Source organism: Camelus ferus, chromosome 24 (genome assembly GCF_009834535.1).
Source record: "Camelus ferus isolate YT-003-E chromosome 24, BCGSAC_Cfer_1.0, whole genome shotgun sequence".
NCBI lineage: Eukaryota > Metazoa > Chordata > Mammalia > Artiodactyla > Camelidae > Camelus > Camelus ferus.
This window is the reverse complement of record NC_045719.1, coordinates 2,194,558-2,212,578: the sequence shown is the minus strand read 5'-3', so window position 1 is coordinate 2,212,578 and position 18,021 is coordinate 2,194,558. Positions and strand designations below refer to the sequence as shown.

The window sequence follows — 18,021 nt, the reverse complement described above, 5'->3', positions numbered from 1 at the left end:
CACAGCTCCTCCCGAAAGCACGTTCCCGCGGCCCCGCCAGCTCCCCTGTCACAGCCAGACAGAGGGCGGGGCCCAGGCTCGGAAGCATCTCCCATAAGAAGACCTCAGGGCAAGGCCTGGGCTTGCCAAGGGCAGAACCCGCCCAGGGGCAGACGCAGATTTCAAAGAAATGACTAAACTAGGTAAAAGACAAATATTTTAATCTAGTTCTCCCACTTTATACTAAAATCATTAATACAGGTCACGAATTGCATTTATTCGCAGGTATCTAGAAAACAGTCAAAGGGGCAGCGCTCTCTGTGTAGACCTTAGGAATAAATTTTCTCTGGACAGGAGAACTTGTGCACAACAGCATGATTGGAGCGCGCCCTCCCCGGAGGGTCGCAGGCGTGTGCAGCACGCAGAGAGACACACACAGTGCACCCAGGGCCGGGCGTGGTCCAGCTCAGGACGCCCGACACCCTGCACACCTGCTCACAAGTTTCCTTCAGGTCATGGCCCAGCATGAGAGACAACAGGATACAGGCGCTCGGCCACGCTCCGTCACCGTGCGCAGCCGGGTGCTGCGTAGGAGTTAAGGTCAGACTCTAGTGCCAGCATCAAGCCCCAGGAGAAACCCAGACAGACGCTCCTGCCCCGTTCACACACGCTGGAAACTATTCACATGCCGGCTGGCCGGGCGCACCCCCGCAGCTCCTCGCCTGCACTGAGGGCGCTCACGGCGGTCCTTCAGTAAAGCCAGCAGAAAGCCACGTGGGCCCCGGGACTCCCGTCCCCTCCACGAGGGACACGCCTGACCAATTCAAGGTCTACTCAGTCAGGAAGACGGAAGGGTTTAAGGCTTCGGTGACGATTATAATCCTCTGAGAAATTACTTTCCCTTCAAGTCAAGACAAGATCATAGTGTTTACTGTACTTTCTCTCGACTCTGAAAATCCCTGGTGCGGCGCAGGCGACTTGCACCTGCCGTTCAGTCCGCGGGCGGAGCCCGGGCCGGCCGGGCGCGTGGGGCGCGGCGGGACCCTGGCCCTCGGCACGCGGGACCCGCGGCCGCGGCGACTAGTAGGTGGAGGAGGCCGTGCTCAAGGCGTCTTCGGAGATCCTGGTGCCGGCGGGGTGGGTGCTGGCGAAGTACTTGACGTCACTGTCGCGGTCCATCTGCAGGGCCACAATGGTCTGCTCCACCGCCTCCTGGTGGCAGCTGGCCGAGGCCGAGAAGTACTCTGGGGACGGGAAGCGCAGATCACGTGAACCCGGTGCAGCGCCTCCCGTCCGCCAGGAACACGGTCAACACGGGCGCTTCCCGCTGACGTGCGCTCTGACAGCATTACAAGACTGTCCTTGTTTATAACAGACTAAGCCTCACGGCGCTCACCGCGGTGACACTAACATATGGCACCGCACTTGTTACAGCCGCTCGGCAGCGCGGTGCAAGGAACAAGCTTCCGGATACAAACCACACACACAGAAAACCAGTCTTCTCCAGCCCTTCATTCTAACTGCTACTAAAAAATTTTAAATGAACTCCGAAGGAGAAAAAAGCAGCAATATTCATTTACCTACATTGAAATCTACAAATTTCTTTTTCTGCTTCATTCATGAATTCAAGTGATATTAACCGGCATTCTGGGGTGATTACAGTAAGTAAAACAACCCGAAATTTGAGGAGCTTATAATTTGCAGCCAAGCAAACAGAATAAAGACAAATCCATCTGGAACAGAAGGGTGATGATTACAGCCCCTCCTTCGGCAGGAATGACCGTAACAACTCATTAGACCCCATCTGCGAGCGCCTGTCCACCTGCGGGTCTGTGAGCTCCCGGCCTGACACCTCTCCCCAGCCAACTGCTACCTACCTTTTTCTAGTAGAGTCTGTCTTAGCGTCTTGGCGAGCAGCACTCGAACGTTGGGGACTCTGTCGTTGGCCAAGGTCAGCAGGTGCGGCATGAGGTGCAGCGCAAACTGGTCCATGGGGAGGCAGTCGTCCTCGATGACCGTCTGGGGACAGAGGAGACCACCTCAGACCGGCTGGTCTGCCCAGCGGTTTAACCAAGTCTCCCAGAAACAAGTTAAGGGCTTCTGATTTTAGTTACTGCTTTTTAAGCCAACACTCCAGGCACTTGGGACCTCAACACAGGACGCCAAGTCCCCACAGAGCTGCTCATGGTCACCCGCCCCTCGGAGGCCGGGATCACGCTCTGCCGCCTCGGGGACTTGGGGACAGAAGGGACGAAGGCCAGCACAGGGAACACGCGGTCCTGGCTGGGCGCTCACCTGGCAGACGAAGACGAAGGCCTGGCGCCCGGACCAGCGTGGGCAGCGGCCGAAGTTCTCCACCAGCTCGTGGATCAGGTCCACCCCGAAGGAGGGCGGCGCCGCGCGGTGCAGCTTCCGCACCATTTCGCTGACCTGCGAGGACATGCTTGGTGGGCATTGCTGGCTGCTGCCCGTTGCCTGCCCCGCCCACTGCCCAGAGCCGGCAGCCATACCAGCTTGTAGGAGATCCAGCGGACGGAGGAGACCTTGTCCGCGCACAGGCTCAGGGCGATGGGGCGCAGGTAGTCGTAGACGTCCCTGGGGCTGTACAGCTCCAGGAGCAAGATCAGCTGCCTGCAGATGAACCAGAGAGGGAGGGGAAGCACCCTGTAACCATGGACACGTGTGACGAGCAGGCTGCTCCTCTCAGCAGCAGCGCCTGGTCCTCGCTGTCTGTAACACACACAGAGCCGACTGCTCCCTGCACGTCCGCCAGCTTGGGAACCCCAGGCACGGTCAGAAGTCCCTCTTCCTCTCAGGACGCGGGCAAGACAAATGCTGCCGAATTCTGCGTCCATGGGATGGAGACGGCGGAGCATCTCCTGCTGTGCTCAGTGGGGCCGCAGACACGGGCTCCCACGGGGACCGGGATGTGCCGAGACACTTCGTTTGCACATCGGTTGTCTATGGAATAAAGTGCTGGCAGCATCAGGCAGCCCGGCATGTGTCAGAGCTCCGGGACCAGCAGCAGCGCCTGGCGGTCTGAGCAGAGGCGGCCGCGCCCGTGAGGGAGGACCCTGGATACGGAAGACTTTCACCTCCCAGCTCTGTGTCTGAGGTCACCGACACCTGCGGGCAGCAGGCAGTGCCCGGTGGGGCAATGCAGGGCTAAGCAATGGCCGGGGGCACCGCAGACCCCACCAGCCCTGTGCCGGTGCCTGGGGTCAGGAAACGGGCAGGGGCCTTCCTCTCACCCTCGACAGGCCAGGGCAGTGCACAGCGGGGGCCGAGGGGAGGACACTGCCTGAGACCAAGCACGGGCCCAAGGCAGTGAGGGGGCTGGAGGGGTCCCAAAGACTGAGGCCAAATGGAAGGAGCAGAGAGCCCCCTCCCTGGTGGGCCTCCACGTGGAGGCTGAGATCTAGGGCTGGGAGGGACCTGGAGACGACAGCGGGCCCCAGGCCCCCAGCCACCCACCTCCCCCCAACTGGCCGGAAGACGTGTGTTCAGGCGGCACCGAAGTCCCACGCGAGCACAGAACCCAGCCCTGCGGGCGAGGGGCAGGCAGGACGGACCCGAGGGGTGACCTCCTCGAGGCTCTGAAGGAAGCGCCGTCAGCCCCAATCCCCTAGCCGGCACGCCGCTCCTGAAAATGCTGGGGAGGTCCAGAACATTCTGTGAAGCACTCTTACAATTCAACAGCCCAATTTAAGACACACAACCCAGTTACAAAACAGGCAAGAACTTGAAGACGTTTCTCCAGAGAAGCATCTGAACCGTCAACAGCACCAAGGGGCTGAGCCTCCCTGCTCGCTCCCTGCTCACTCAGGAAACGCAATCAGACCGAGACGGGGTGCTGCTCTGCACCCATGGTGAGAGGGGCGTGGGGGCCGGGAGCCCCAGCCACGCTGGCAGGGGGGGTCCCTCTACACGGCCTCACAAATCCACCTCAGAGACGCTGAAACAGGAACTAGTGTGTGAGTGTTCATGGCAGTGCCGCCCACGTCAGCCAAGAGGGAGAAGCAACCCACGCGAGTGGACCAGGACGCTGCACGACCGCGCAGGGGCGGCACCGCCCAGCCGCGGGCACGACAGGTGCGCCGGCAGCGCACGCAGGGACTGGAGAGGGGGCCCCACAAAAGCCTGCGTGGGACGTGACTCCACTTATGCGCAGGGCCCAGAACAGCAACGGACACAGAGCAGATCGACCGCGGAGGGAGGGGGAGCGACCACCTAAAGGGCGAGGGTCTCCCTTTGGGGTGATAGGATGTTCCAGAACCCCCGCGGTGCTGCTGCGTGGCCGAATGCCCTGAGTGTGAGCAGGGGCAGGGGCGGCTGTGTGCACGTGAGGCTGCAGCACAGCGAGTGTCAGAGGGACAGGACCCGCATGGGCCTGGAGCCACACCGAGCGAGGACAGAGCCGGGAAGGCCAAATGCAGGGGCCGCCCCCCGCCCCCCGCAGCAGCACTCACTCAGCCAGCTCCGCCCGGAAGCGCCAGTTCCTGCTGTTGTCCGTCACCAGAAACTCCTGCAGCTGGTACAGGTACTCTCGTCTCTTGTCAACATGAAGGAGCTGAAGGGACAACACGAGAGCTGTCACTGGGCAAGGCACAGATGCTTCTCTCCCAGGCTGCTCAGAAGTGACGGCAAACCACACGGCTCTTCTGCAGGACAATGGCTGCAGTAGGTACATGTGCTTGTTTTAAAAACTGGTATTAAGTTCGCTTTCCCCCGATAGTCCCGGCATTATCCGCTTTGACGCATTTGCTTCCTGGGCCGCTGTGTGTCCCCTGGACTCTACTGTCCCCAGCCCTTGGGCACAGCTTGGCCAGAACCCGCGTCCTCTTCGCTCCCGCAGCGTACGAGCCATCAGACTCTGGACACGGCGGCCGTGCTCTTGCTCGGACACGCGAGCCTAGCAGACGGCACCGCGAAGGCACACAGTAGGTGCTCAGCGGTTACTGACTGAAGAAAACAGAAAGGAATTTACCCCTCTAATTCGCTGTTCTACAAACACTTAAAACTAGGTTTAAGTCGACGGGGAGGGGGCCCCAAACGCTGATATACACAGGATCCATCAAACAGGTAAGATCACACAGGAAAAAGTCTAAGTCCGAACTCGCTGTTCTGAGCACACGTCTTCATGGAACACGTTCTAACGGCAGGAAGTGCAGGAGGGAACCTGGAGCATTCGTGCTCTCATGTCAGAGTCGTTCCTGGTGGAGGAGTTCGGAACCTGTTCCACGTGTGCTGCGTAAGAGCTGAGCAAATGACCACATGAGCTAATGCTGTTAAAAACAGAGTTTTTACCACAAGAGAAAAAAGGAGAGGAAATGGTACTGGATCAGAAGTGGAAATATCAATATGAACTCAATAATTAAAAAAAAAATCAGTAATTAAAAAAAAAAAAAAGATCCAAACCCCAAATCCCCTCCTCCTGTCCGTCTCTGGAAAAGCACAGGAGGAGTGGCACCTGGGGGGCTGCCCGGTGCCTGGATCCTGGCTTCCCCGAAGGTCTCGGGCCTCCGGCTGGGGCGGAGCAGGAGGGGCGTGCTAGAAACCAGGGGCAGAGCGAAGGGACGCAGGAGCTGGCTTTCAGGGGCTCCTACTCACCAAATTTGATGTGCAAAACAAACGACACAAATGGATTAAAAAAGTAAATCTAAAGTCCACACTGATACTAAAAACACTTCTAAAAAGGTAGAGGGAGAGAGGGGAAAGGTTATCTTTACATGAGACACCAACTAATAGATACAGGAGTTACGAACCCAGAAAATCAGTATTTTACAACCTACAAGGTAACAACCGACTCAGGAAAGAAACAGGTACAAACACAAAAGCACTGGGCGAAGGACTCAGGGGGGAGCCGTTCACACGGTCTGAAAGCATCGCCCACCGAGGGGTCGTCAGCCTGGACGGAGACAGTGGGCGAGGCCACTGCCACGGGGCCGCTCCGCGTCGCCCGCCGCCAGGAGTGGACATCGTCACCCTAACGCCACCCATCCAGGAAACAGCTGCCACCTGTTTCCGGAAGCAGTGTTCCGGAGAAGAACTCCTGCTTCACCTGAACTCTGCGCGTAACAGAGCAGGTGATTTCAAATGGGGGTGGGGAGCACTCCGCAGAACTGGCCAGACCTCCTCAAAACGCCCATGACGTTAAAGACGGGAGCCAGGGGCCTGCTCCAGGTGCAGGAGGATCACAGAGACGTGACTGGTTTCACATTCAACGTGCAGCTCTGAGTCCAGGGGACACTCCTCGGGCAGTGAGAGAAAGCAGATCTTTGCAAAGTGTAACCACATGGTAAGTACAGCGGTGTTCCAGGATTAAACAGTCTGCAAAATCAGAGCTGTCCGCCTCAGACCCCACGCCACAGGGGCGAGGGCGACTCAGCAGCATAAGCACAGCAAACTGTGAAGCGTCAGGCCCGTAAAACCTCTCACGTGCATTCAGTTCAGTGACTGTGGGGAAACACGCAAATATTGGTGCTCACGATCTAACGTCATTTAGAAATGAAATTCAGGGTGACTGTTTTTAAATTAAACATTAAAGTGACACCACTGAAACAAAAAAAACAACCAGTCCCCTTCTAGTCAAAGTGAATCTCAACCAAACTCACAGCTACATTTCCCTACACAGACCACACAGAAACCTATCTTGATGGTGACACAAAGCCAAATTTTTAGATCTACAGTGGAATTTTAGTGTTTATCATGCAAAGAACTTAAGGGTTACCTTTAGAAAATCATGCAGGTGTTTGAGGACACCTATCCTGACTTCATCGAGGTCTTTCAAGAATCCATTGAAAATTGGAACCAGATCTGCTGCCGTCAGCTGATCCCCCAGGATGACAGCGAGCTCATGGATGGAGAAGGCCAGGGTTCTCCGAACTTTCCACTGCGGGAGAGAGACAGCAGGGAGTAAGCGGACACAGTCTGGGTGCCTTCGCTTTTACACGGTACACATGGCTAATTTACATCTCAATGTTACTAATCTCAAGTCAAATCAGAATAAAAGTAGTAACAAAGGCCAAGTTCTAAATGCCTACTTTGTATCAAAAACTGGCAGAAAAAATTAAAATCCCTGCACAGAATGTCTGCCTTCCTTTCTGGAAGGAGGACAGCCAGGGGATCATGTGGAGAGGTCTGCGAAGCTCTCAGCACTGGGCGCCAAGCTCCTCGCTGCCCTGGCTCCTCCCACTGCCCCCTCCCCACCCCAGCACAGACCACCCTGGGTTAAAAACAACAACAAAGCTTGTTTTCAAGGAACTGGAAATCAAAGAAATACAAGAACAGGATAGTTTCTTGCAGACCACCCTGGAAAAGAACCCCTGAACAGAAATGCATTGCGTTCACAGGAAACTTGATGTCAAAACCATCTTTTTCTTCTCATGCCCTGAATTCTTAATATTTTACTCTGTTAGTTAGCTTAAAACTTTACTGGTGGAGAAGCTGTTTAGGACAAAGGCTTTCTCTTTCTTCCTGCCCCCAAGCACGAGAACCTGTTCTTGAAACAAAATGCTCTCCCACGTCCAGGGCAAAGCCCTGCTGGCCACTCGGAGTCCCAGGAACCTGAGTAGGGACGGAAAACGCTAACGGAACCTGGAGCCCAGATGGACGTCAGGCCAGTGGGTCCCACGCCCCATCCCACCCGGGGGGCCGAGCCGGCGTAAAGTCCTCCGAGCTCAGAGGAGGGGTGAGACTGTGGGCCCGGGGTTACCCTCCACTTTTCACTTGCTCAGTCAACTAATACATTTAGGGGGTGATCCGTGAAGGCTCCGTATAGATTAGTCTAAGCGGCCCGCTTTCCAGTAACCGAGAGGTGAAGGTCACCGAGGTGAGAGGGACAGCATTCTGGAGCGTGGTGACCAGATCTAAGGGCAGGGACGGGAAGCTGGCCACGTCAAGGAGGAGCCGCAAAAAGGCCACGGCCCGAACGACCCAGGGTCAACGTTTCACACTTCTTGTCTCTCAGAGGTGGTGGCAGTGGGGACACACGTGTGCGCACACACATGCACACCCTGTGACACCAGAGCGTGGCAGGCTCACACGACTGCAGTTGCACTAAAGTTTGAAAGTGTCACTGAAGAAGCATTTCCGACACTGTTTCGGGGGGAAACTAAATCCCACACTCTCAAGAATGAATCTATACTTAAACTCCAAACAGCAGCACATCCATGAGTTAGGAACGCAGGCCTGCCAACATGATGGTCATTTCCAGACAAAAAAAAAGAAGGCAGGATGCTGGGGTGGGGAAGGGACAGGAGAACTGTGGGCCGTGGCCTTGCAGGGAGAATTCCCTGCTGTCAGCTCGGAGCCCAGGCTGGAGCTGGACCATGAGCAGAAACGCTGCCAGGTTCGGGGAGGCAGACGTGCGCCTACCCCGTGGCCCTGGGGCCCGGCCGTCCCTTCACCTGCATGTCCGAGGCCAGCGTCTTGTAGGTCCCCCGGGCCTGCCCCCCCACCTGCATGTCCGAGGCCAGCGTCTCGTAGGTCCCCCGGGCCTGCCCCCCCACCTGCATGTCCGAGGCCAGGGTCTCGTAGGTCCCCCGGGCCTGCCCCCCCACCTGCATGTCCGAGGCCAGCGTCTCGTAGGTCTCCCGCAGGCAGTGCCAGTTCTGCCGGCCCAGGGTCAGGGCCACGCCCGGCAGGCTGTAGGCGCAGTGCTTGGCGATCTCCGTGTCGACTGTCTGGGCCCGGGAAGGGTCGGTCATGGACAGGTACTGGTCCAGCAGAGCCTGAGGCACCACATCCTAGGGGAGGGGCGGTGGGGACACAAGTTAGGGTCACTCATCTTCAGCACAGAGTTAACACAGCATCTCAAACAGCAGAGAAAAACCAATCTCAGTCTCAGGAATCCAGTCACTGAAAGAAACCAGGCGGACGGAAATACCCCCGTCAGCAAACAGAAGCACCTCCAGGAGAAGGACGGCAAGTAGCACCTGGAACGGAAGTGCTCCGAGGACGGTCAGCAGGGCTGACGCAAGCCCGCACCTACAGCCGGGGCGGAGGGCGGAGCCGACGAGCCCCAGCGGCAGCGGGACAACGCGCGATCACCTCTGCGTGATCACCAGCAAGGATTCTAAAACCACCGCCGCCACCGCCTTGAGAGGGAGACTGAGCAGTTCTCTACGGAACGTGAAGTGCACGTGCATCTAACCATCTGCACGAACCTGAGGACACACACGGTCTCACTCACGCAGGCGGAACACAGCAAGGAAGGAGCTGCACTCACGGCACAGCTGGGGAAAGGGCAAGTGGGAGGAGAAACTGAGCAGGAAGCTGAATCCTGGGCTCTGTAAACGCATTATTTAAAAAATAAATAAAGCAGAGCTTCATTAAAGGGTTGAGACTATACGTATTGGCTTGAAGATACGTTTACAAGTAAGTGGTGAAAACCTATTTGAAGCAGGGCCAAACCTGGTAAGAAACGGGTTTAAACATGGAAACGACCAGCCACACAGGACACGGCGTCCCGGCTGCTCACCTGGACTCTGGGTCTCCTCTCCTCGTCGGGGCTGAAACCGCCGTCGCTGCCCAAGTCCGGATCGTGGCGCATGTAGCAGAGGGCGGAGTCCACGTCCTGTCGGGACACACAGGCACTAAAGGACCATCCTGTCGGCTTCCTGCCTCCAAACTACCCCACTCAGTCACTCACCTTTCAAGACAGCCAGGAGATACAAATACGTACAAATTCTTTGTGCTTTTAAACATTTGAAACACACCTAAGACCTCATAAAAACGTCCCCTTCCTTCAAACACGCACAATAAGTTGCTAAATACATGAAAATAAATTCCAAAATGAATGTAATTCAAAACTAAACTCAGAAGTAATTTTGAAAAGGCCTCAAAATCTAAAATTGTTCATTAACAAAACAGCATTTAGCCAGAGACAGTCAACCGCTCTAACAGCCGCACAGCACCTGCAGTTCCTATTCTGTTCTTTTCTACCCCGGCTACCACCAATCGCACAAATACATTTTATTAACAGCCCCTGCACCCCCCAAAAAACCTCAAATGAACACAAAACACCTTCTAAAACACAGAGGCATTGCACTCATATTTGCAACGACGCTCAGTGGCCAGGGTTTCCTCTGCAGCCCTGTTATCACACGAGCCCTCTAACTGCACCACATGTCATCTGACAGAAAACAAGCTCCAAATCCACCAACGCCCGGGGCCCTCGTGTGCCCCCACGCACACGTGGACACTGTCCCCTGAGCTGACTGCTCAAGCTGCCCTGACCTGCAGCCACCCGACTCTGGCAGCCAGCAGTGTGTTCCGTCTCCATTTACATCAACAAGGGATGAGAAGGGCCGAGACCCAGCGGTGCTGGCCTGGCGGGCGTGGGAGGAAGCTGGGGGACAGCCGTGCACAGGGAGGGGACGCTGGTAACAGTACCCACCCTCACACTCCAGAGTCCAGATAATCCCGCAACATGGCCTCAAGTCCCGATCTTCCGCTCAGAACACTGTTGCTCGCGGCAGTGAAATGGTCCACTCAGAAACAAAGCACCTCTCCAAAAAGAAAAGGGAAGAGTTAATGATTCTTGATAAAGGGCTTTGTTTCCAGGAAGACTATTTCACTGCAGTGAGCTACGTTAACACAGACCCGCTGACGTGGTCACGGAGACGGGCCCGGGATTTCTAGGACACCGGGGTCACAAAGGCGGGAGGTGGGGACGGTTACTTTTACTTTGTGTGAAGGGGGAACTGAGACAACTGCTGACAGACAGAGGACGTGCTAACTGGGAAGTGAGCCACTGCCGTTCCCCCCCAGAGCCTCCAACTCCAACCGTCTCACTGATGACCCCTGTGCCCCTCGTTACCTCAACAGCATCGCTGATCAAAGGCACGGAGGCTTCGTGGCTGAGTCCGCAGCCAGGGAGCTCGCCGGCGGCCGGCTCGTCCTGCACGGGGCTCCTCCTGGCCGCCTCGCCGGGCTCATCACAGGCATCCAGGCTGGAGGCGCGCAGGGCGGCGGCCAGCACGTCCACCTGCGCTGTGGGTGGGACGAGAGGGCCAGTGAGCGCCAGCCGGGGCGCTCGGTCCCCTCCCTCTGCAGGGTTATGGGATCAGTGGGATGCGATGCTTTGACACTGCCATCAAAAAGCTGGGGGAAAACTCTACTGCAGTGCAGCATTAGTTCCCCGAGAGAAAAAGTAGAGACTAATACGCTTTCGTGAGATTAAATGTGTTTATCCACTACTGTACATTATTCTGCGTTAGTAGGAAGAGAAACGCTATCTAGTGCTGGAGTCAATCTCGGTGAGTTAACTATGTCAGGTAGTGCGTGAACGGGCTGACAGGGCTACTTACTAAGCTATTTTAGCAGAAGAGCAGCCACCTGCCAACATAAAACAATGGTAATTACAAAGATTTCTGTGGCAGTTACATTTAAACATCTTATCCCAATTTGTTGTGTTTTCCTCTAATTCTTCTTGAAAATGAAACTGGTGACCTGTCCCAAACACAGGGGACTGCCTTGCTCGAAGCAAACCAGAATGTCATCACCAAGCAGTTCTCAAGTCTGGCAAATGGTGCTGTCAGTGTTTTGAATGACACCTTCTTCATAACAGTGATTCAAGGCTAAAGTAAAACATTCTTCCTTCCCCCACAAAGAAAGGAGAAATTTAGCAAAAAATATTGTTTAGTGTTACTTGAAGTAACAATCCACCTGGATGCTCAAAATAAAGAATTTATAAATTTTAACTTCAAATGTATTTAGTACAAAGATTAGAAATAGAAAGTGTGCCCCCCCATACTTAAAGATTATTTTAGAAGCAATCAGAGTGAGTATTTTATTAGGATAACCTATTATGGTGCTGTAGCATTTTTAAAATTCTAATTCAGCACATGAGGTACCTGGAAGTAAAGACAAGAAACACAGGATGAGGTTCTTTCTATTCAATCAGGTCATTCTTTGTTAAATAAACTGAAGGTGTCAATCGTGAAAAGTTACCATGGAATGCGTCCTCATTCTTCAGAGAATTTAGCAGCAATCTGTACTAATCCTTTAATCATGCCAGCTCTCCCCTGTAGACTCCTTCACATTTCCACGGTGAAGGCGCAACAGCACCCGAGGAGACCGACCGCCCCAACGTGTGCAGGTTTGAGTGTCCTGTCCCACGTAAGTCACGGGGCGGTGGGGGGGGGGGCTGAAGCATCTCCACCCTTTCCCAGGAGAGACTAACGGGTCAGAGCCTGCAGTCACTCATCTGAGCAGACGACAGACTCTCCTCCTCCACATTAATCTTTGTCTTGAGGTCTGTACGTTCATAAAAGTTTAAAACGAGTACCTCTGGGAAGTCACCTCTTTCAAGAAAACGGGTACAGGATCATGGAGGTGGGCCTGAGCCGATTCCCAGGGGGCCTGGCTACGGCTGGGACTCCCACAGACCTACCACTGGGACCACGGGGGGAGCCACGGGCTCCATGCCCTTCCGCACGCAGCACACTTACAACACGGACACAAACCCTGGGTCAGAGCGCGTTTACCACAGGTCTGTGAGGACACGGCCCCTGCTGACCGCTGCTCAGAACAGGGTTGGCCGGGAACCCGGACTGCACTCCCCCCGACGAAGCTACACCTTCTATCTGCCCCACACTCTGCTCGTGGTTAGTCGCAACTCCGCAATGGTTTACTGCTTTCAATCAATGAACAATGTGACTTTTCTGGCCACAGCTGCTGAAAGGACCCAATTCTTCTGCTGGGCCCAAGCCCCCTGGGGAGAAGTCTGTCCTCCGTGGGCCCTGTCGTCTCAGAACCGGTGCCGTGAACGCTACTCGGCCGCTCTCAGGTTCAATCCTGAATCAGCCCGGCCCCCGGACCTGCCAGCGATTTTCAGTGTCAGGACACACGCCCCACACTCCCTTGTACGGGGTCTGGAGGAGGGGCCTCCTACACCGGCTCCCTGTCTCACTCCCTCCATGTCGTAGGACCTTTTCCAGTTCTACAGCCGAGAACGGGCTTCCTTTTTCTGACAGGACCGTCTCACTCTAGTTCCCGGAAACACTTAACTTTCCTGACCAGAAACCCGCACCCAGCCATCAATCCGTCAGCGCTTGGAGGAGGGAGGAGGTCAGAGTTAGACTTCCCAGGACACCTCCCACCGAACGGCACAGAAAGGGACAGGGACAAGGCTCCGGAGGCCAAAATCCACCCGCCGAGGGGCCGGCTATGTCGCCCTGGGCGCCTCCCCGCGTCCTCAGGCCCAAGCGCCAGGAAAACACTTAGCCACACAACACGGCCACGTTAGTCCTGTCAGAACTCCGTTTCCAATTCTGGGTCAAAGTTCTGCCTTTCAAAAAGGCAGACATTCTCTGCCAGTTTGAAGGAGATGGCTGCCCACAGTGGCAGGATTAGAAAAGAAAAATGCATCCCAAGTTAAGGGACACCCTTAAAAACTCAAAACACCTAATGGTCTGAAAAGCCTGGCAGTTACTAAAATTCACACGGGGTTCAACACGCCCTCGGATTTCAGCAAAATCAAGGCTCCAGAATCCTGCAGCCACACACCCAGCACCGATCCCATGTTTGGCGGCAGGACATCAGAACACAGACAGTTTGTGAAGTGAGTCTCACCCGCCATGCTCGCTGAGGCTGGGATTTTTGTCTGGTTTGTTCCTGGCGTGTATTTAGTGCCCAGGAGAGTGTCTGGCACTTAACAGCTGCCCGCTAAGTAATGCTGGATGAATCCACCAGTGGATGGATATGTTATCAAAGTATCATCATTATGGGCAGAAAGAACACGATGAATTTAAATCACAGCAGGTTTAAGAGCTGAATCAGAAAGAGAACTGATTGAATCATAGTTCGGTGTTACTACTAAAACCTCTCGTTTGCAGTCTGTAAACTTTCAGTACAATTTTAAGTCAAACCGTGTTAATTTCTCCAAAACACAAAGTCATATCTGAAACTCATACATCCATATGAGTCTTTTCAAAAAAGCAAACTATGCATATTACTTTTTAGCTCATTTGTTAAAAAAGAATTTAAAGTAGCATATTCAAGATTTCAATGAGTATTTATTAAGGGTGTACACCATGTGTCAGAGAACTGACCAGCCAGTGTGACCAGCGAGGGCTCCCAGAAACGCCAGCCAGCCATCTTTTCCCATGAAAATCAGGATTGTAAGAAAAATCACGAGAGCTACTTCAGTTTGATCAACTGAATAAAACTTAAGCTGATAAACGATGGCAGCACTTAAACAGGAAGCAGAGGGCTGGGAAGGTGAGCACTGCTCGAGGGCTGACGGCCCTCAGACATGGACATCCTGGTCTGGGTGTGACTCCTCTCAGCTCTCCTAGTCTGGGCTGGGAGGACGGGATGGAGGGGCCACAAAGACTGGGTTCTGATCAAGATTCTCGTTTGTCAAGTGAAACCAAACCTCAGTATCTGCTAGATCATCAGATCATTATGAAGCGCAGAGTCCTGGGTTTCAGGGGTAAAAACCAACAGCCAGAGACACAACTGAGGAAAAAGCCAAGAAAGTCAAGCTGTAAGGTTTTCGTAGAAAAGAATCCACCGTGAGGAATAAAAACAGGATCTACTGAGAACACTCGTAAGGAGGAGAAGTGAACTCCTGGGACCCAGAACAGTGGGATAACCTCAAACACAGACTCAGGGCGCCCCCGCGCCTGGCCCCACGGGCGCTTCTCTGGAGAAGGCGAACCACAGGGTCACGGAGCGGACTGCTGGCTGCTGGGGACGGAAGCTGGGGGCACCGCAAGGGACCCGACCCTTGCCAGTTAAAGAAAGATAACTTTCAACCATCAAGGGTATGAGTCTGCCTTTAATCAAGTCATTTAGTTTTCCTCTAAGTGCAGAATGACCACAGGAAATCTTTAAAAGTCTTGGTAAGTCAAAGCCAGATACAGGTGACGGCTGCCCTCACAACCACTGGTGAACCTGCCACAGTTCAAACATAACAAGGATTTTCGTGTTTTAGGAAGATCCTGAAGGTGTCACTTTGTCTACTTTAAAAATGGGCATTCCTAACACTGAGCTGACAGTTCAGTAATTTTAGCTTTTGCAAATAACAAGGCAAAAAAAAAAAAAACAAACAAAACAAAAAAACCCACAGTGATAAAAGAGCTGAAGACTTACAGTCTGGGGATTTTTCTAAATTCTCTTCTTTTAGGTAACAGTTCAGGTTTCACTGACTGGTCACAAGTGCACAGGCTCCCACCCAACGGACCTGGAATCCCTGGCCCCCGCACAGACCCAGGGCTCAGAACCTCACTTCCCACACTGACTGATCAGAGCATGAATTCCACTCAATGAGAGCAACTGCTTATTTTCACCCAAAACCACCTTTACAGCCATTATTCATAATGACAGAATCTGGGTGGGACATGAGTAACCCAACGGAACAAGTCAAAACTGGAGAACAAAGACGCCACAGTGACTCCTGCAGACGTCCCCAGCAATGAGAGCACCCACTGCACAGCAAGACACACCCTCTGTCCAGCACCCCCGTAACAACTCTGCAGCTGCCGGTTCATAAAAAGGCCAACGAGACTGAGAGCCGGACAGTGAAAGCAGGGCTCCAGACGGGAAACTGTGAATGTGAAACACTGGATGACTGACAGCGTCAGCGCGTGTGAACCCGCACACCTGTAAACGCTACACTTAGGAGCGCGGGGACAAGCTTATCTCAAACTGATTTCCTGAATCAGACTGGGCATCTCTATGAAGACGATGGTCAAAAACTCTTCCCCTCTGAGGATGCCTGAGATTCCACCTTTTCTTGGTGGCGGTTGCTGTTTAGGCGGATGGGGGTAGTTTAGGTTTAGTTATTTAACAGAGGTGCTGGGGATGGAACCCAGGGCCTCGTGCATGCTAAGCATGCGCTCTACCACTGAGCTCTACCCTCCCCCAAAATAAGTTTTGAAAAGACAATTTTTCTGAGGGACAAAGTCAGGCCATAATGTGTCCTGCCAGCTTCAGAGGAAGTGCGTGCCGGCCCCCTACCTCTGACGTCCGGGTCGTCGACGTGCGGCTCCAGGTTCTCGATCAGCTCCTCCAGCTCCTTCCTGGTGGCCATGGTGAGGCTCGCAGAGCCGGGCACGGAGACTTGGGGTGCTGCTCCCGGGCCCTCTGGGCCGAGGGGGCTCCCAGAGCCCTGCCCCAGCTCCATGTCAAGATCTATTTCGGGAAGAGGAGTCCTCCAGAAATGGAAGGAGTTGTACTCCTGGTCCAGGAGGCCTGGCTCCTCCAACCGCGACGCAGACCGGCTGTGCCCAGGCTTTCTGTCCTTCTCGTCGCCGGCCGCCTCCTGGGGGGGCTCTGAGGACCAAGCACAGAGCACAGAGCTGCCCACCAGAGCGGCTGCTTCGCCAGGAGGTCTCCGAGGGTTTTCAGTGCCGTCTTTCAGCGTGCCTTCCAGTTCAACACGGGGAGGACCAGCAGCTGGCTCCGCGGGGGCGTCCTCCGGCCTGATCTGGACATCCTCGGGGGCTTCCTGGTCTCTGGTCCTTTCATTGTTTTGTTTGGGAAAAAGAAAGTGAAAATTATAAAAAGAATTACTGAAAAAAATCAATGAAGGACACTGCATAAAGCATTTAGACAAGATGAATATTAAAAATTACAAATTATTCATACAAACTGAGTAGTTTACATCTATTACCGATAATGCTTTTTTCCCAAAAATCAGGTGTTCTGTGTTCAGAGGTGTAGACACCTGTTAAGTCTAGACACCAAAGCCTTACGCATTAGCTGAAGAAGGCAACATTTAAGAACGTCAGGATTCGACAAAACGATGCTAATTTTAGTAGTACAAAGATTACAAAGAAATAGCAGGAAGACAGATTCGTACAATGCATTTAAAGCCAAACACATCTTAAAAATCATCCGCTTTTTAGGATTATAGTATTGCCCCTGTGCTCCAATGACATATCAAAAAGCTGAGAATTAAAACCTACCTGCTTACACAGAGAGAAACACTCCTCTACACAGCATTAGAAAAGACCTTTCCTGACTATCTCACAGGATACATTAAAATCCAAGTGTAAGTGATTTTCACTTCTTCCCCACTTTCCAGCTCCAGGGCCAGAAGTTTTCCCCAGAGCCATGACCTCACTGATTAGGACAGGGCAGCTCCCAAATTCAAGTCCACGGATCACTGCAGCCATCACCTGAGCCAAAGCACTGCAGTAAGTTTTAATGTTTATTCCCTGTATCTCATTTGACTCAACTAAATGTAACAAACGTGTGTTGAGCACCTGCTGGGGCCAGGAAACAACCCCGGCAGGTACTGAGGATTCACATGTGAACAAGGGGCCGATCCTGCTCCTGAGGTTACACTGGAGGCAGAGAGGACGAAGACGAGAGCGGCCAGCTGGCAGCACAGTCTCAGTCCAGGTGTGTCCACGCGGGACTCGGCGGGCAGAGGTGGGAGGTGAACTTGAAGGCTTTAGAGGAAACAGTGTGAGCTGTGTTTGAAAGAATAAATAAACGTTTCTGAGGCTATGGGGAAGAAAACACACCCAAAGCAGCAGAGACGGCATGTGTGAAGGCAGGAGGGGTGGTCGAGGCCCAGCCACTGAGAAAACAGCCGCACTGGAGACGTCTGCAGGGATCACAGCATCCTGTACCACACAGCCCTGGAACAGCCCCTTGGGCCACAAGAAATAAGGGACAACTGAGAGCTGCTTTTCTGGATGTGGTATTTTTGGAAGAGAATTCTGGAAGCAGGAGAGAAAGTGGCTGGAGCTGAGGCAGGGCAAGGGCCTCAGGAGGGCAGGTGAGAGAGGTGCCCTGGATGACGGCGGTGCCAGGCCGGAGAAGGAACACGTGCCCGTCATGACAAAGCCCACAGTCTGCTCACTCACTGCGTGCTGGGGACAAGACCCCAAGGGAGGAAGCTGCGAGGACCTCGGCATGTCCGGCCAGGCCCTGAGCCGAGGCTGCAGCCCATGGAAAGTGGGAAATGCCAGCGCGGCCACTGATCTGCGCAGAGCCCCGGGTGTGCCTGCCCAGGCCTGGCCGCAGGTGGCCCAGAGAGGCGGCGGGGCCCAGACAGACAGCGGGGAGGGAGGCCATGTC

The 18,021-nt window shown here is 54.1% G+C and overlaps 1 protein-coding gene across 4 annotated transcripts in view; it reads right to left on the bottom strand.

The window, feature by feature from the left end:
- Nucleotides 1–183: 183 nt before the first annotated feature.
- The window catches only part of PPP4R1 (protein phosphatase 4 regulatory subunit 1), a 47,908-nt gene continuing 30,070 nt past the window's right edge, over nucleotides 184–18,021 (bottom strand). For all 4 annotated transcript variants that reach the window (XM_032467110.1, XM_032467109.1, XM_032467111.1 and 1 more), the window contains 10 exons: nucleotides 15,949–16,451; nucleotides 10,802–10,974; nucleotides 9,461–9,556; nucleotides 8,541–8,726; nucleotides 6,710–6,871; nucleotides 4,449–4,549; nucleotides 2,490–2,610; nucleotides 2,275–2,409; nucleotides 1,857–1,998; nucleotides 184–1,223 (listed from right to left, as the gene is read on the bottom strand). In XM_032467110.1, coding sequence (XP_032323001.1) covers nucleotides 1,060–1,223; nucleotides 1,857–1,998; nucleotides 2,275–2,409; nucleotides 2,490–2,610; nucleotides 4,449–4,549; nucleotides 6,710–6,871; nucleotides 8,541–8,726; nucleotides 9,461–9,556; nucleotides 10,802–10,974; nucleotides 15,949–16,451 — 1,783 coding nt within the window. In that variant the 3' untranslated portion in view covers nucleotides 184–1,059. The remainder of the gene's footprint in view (nucleotides 1,224–1,856; nucleotides 1,999–2,274; nucleotides 2,410–2,489; nucleotides 2,611–4,448; nucleotides 4,550–6,709; nucleotides 6,872–8,540; nucleotides 8,727–9,460; nucleotides 9,557–10,801; nucleotides 10,975–15,948; nucleotides 16,452–18,021) is intronic.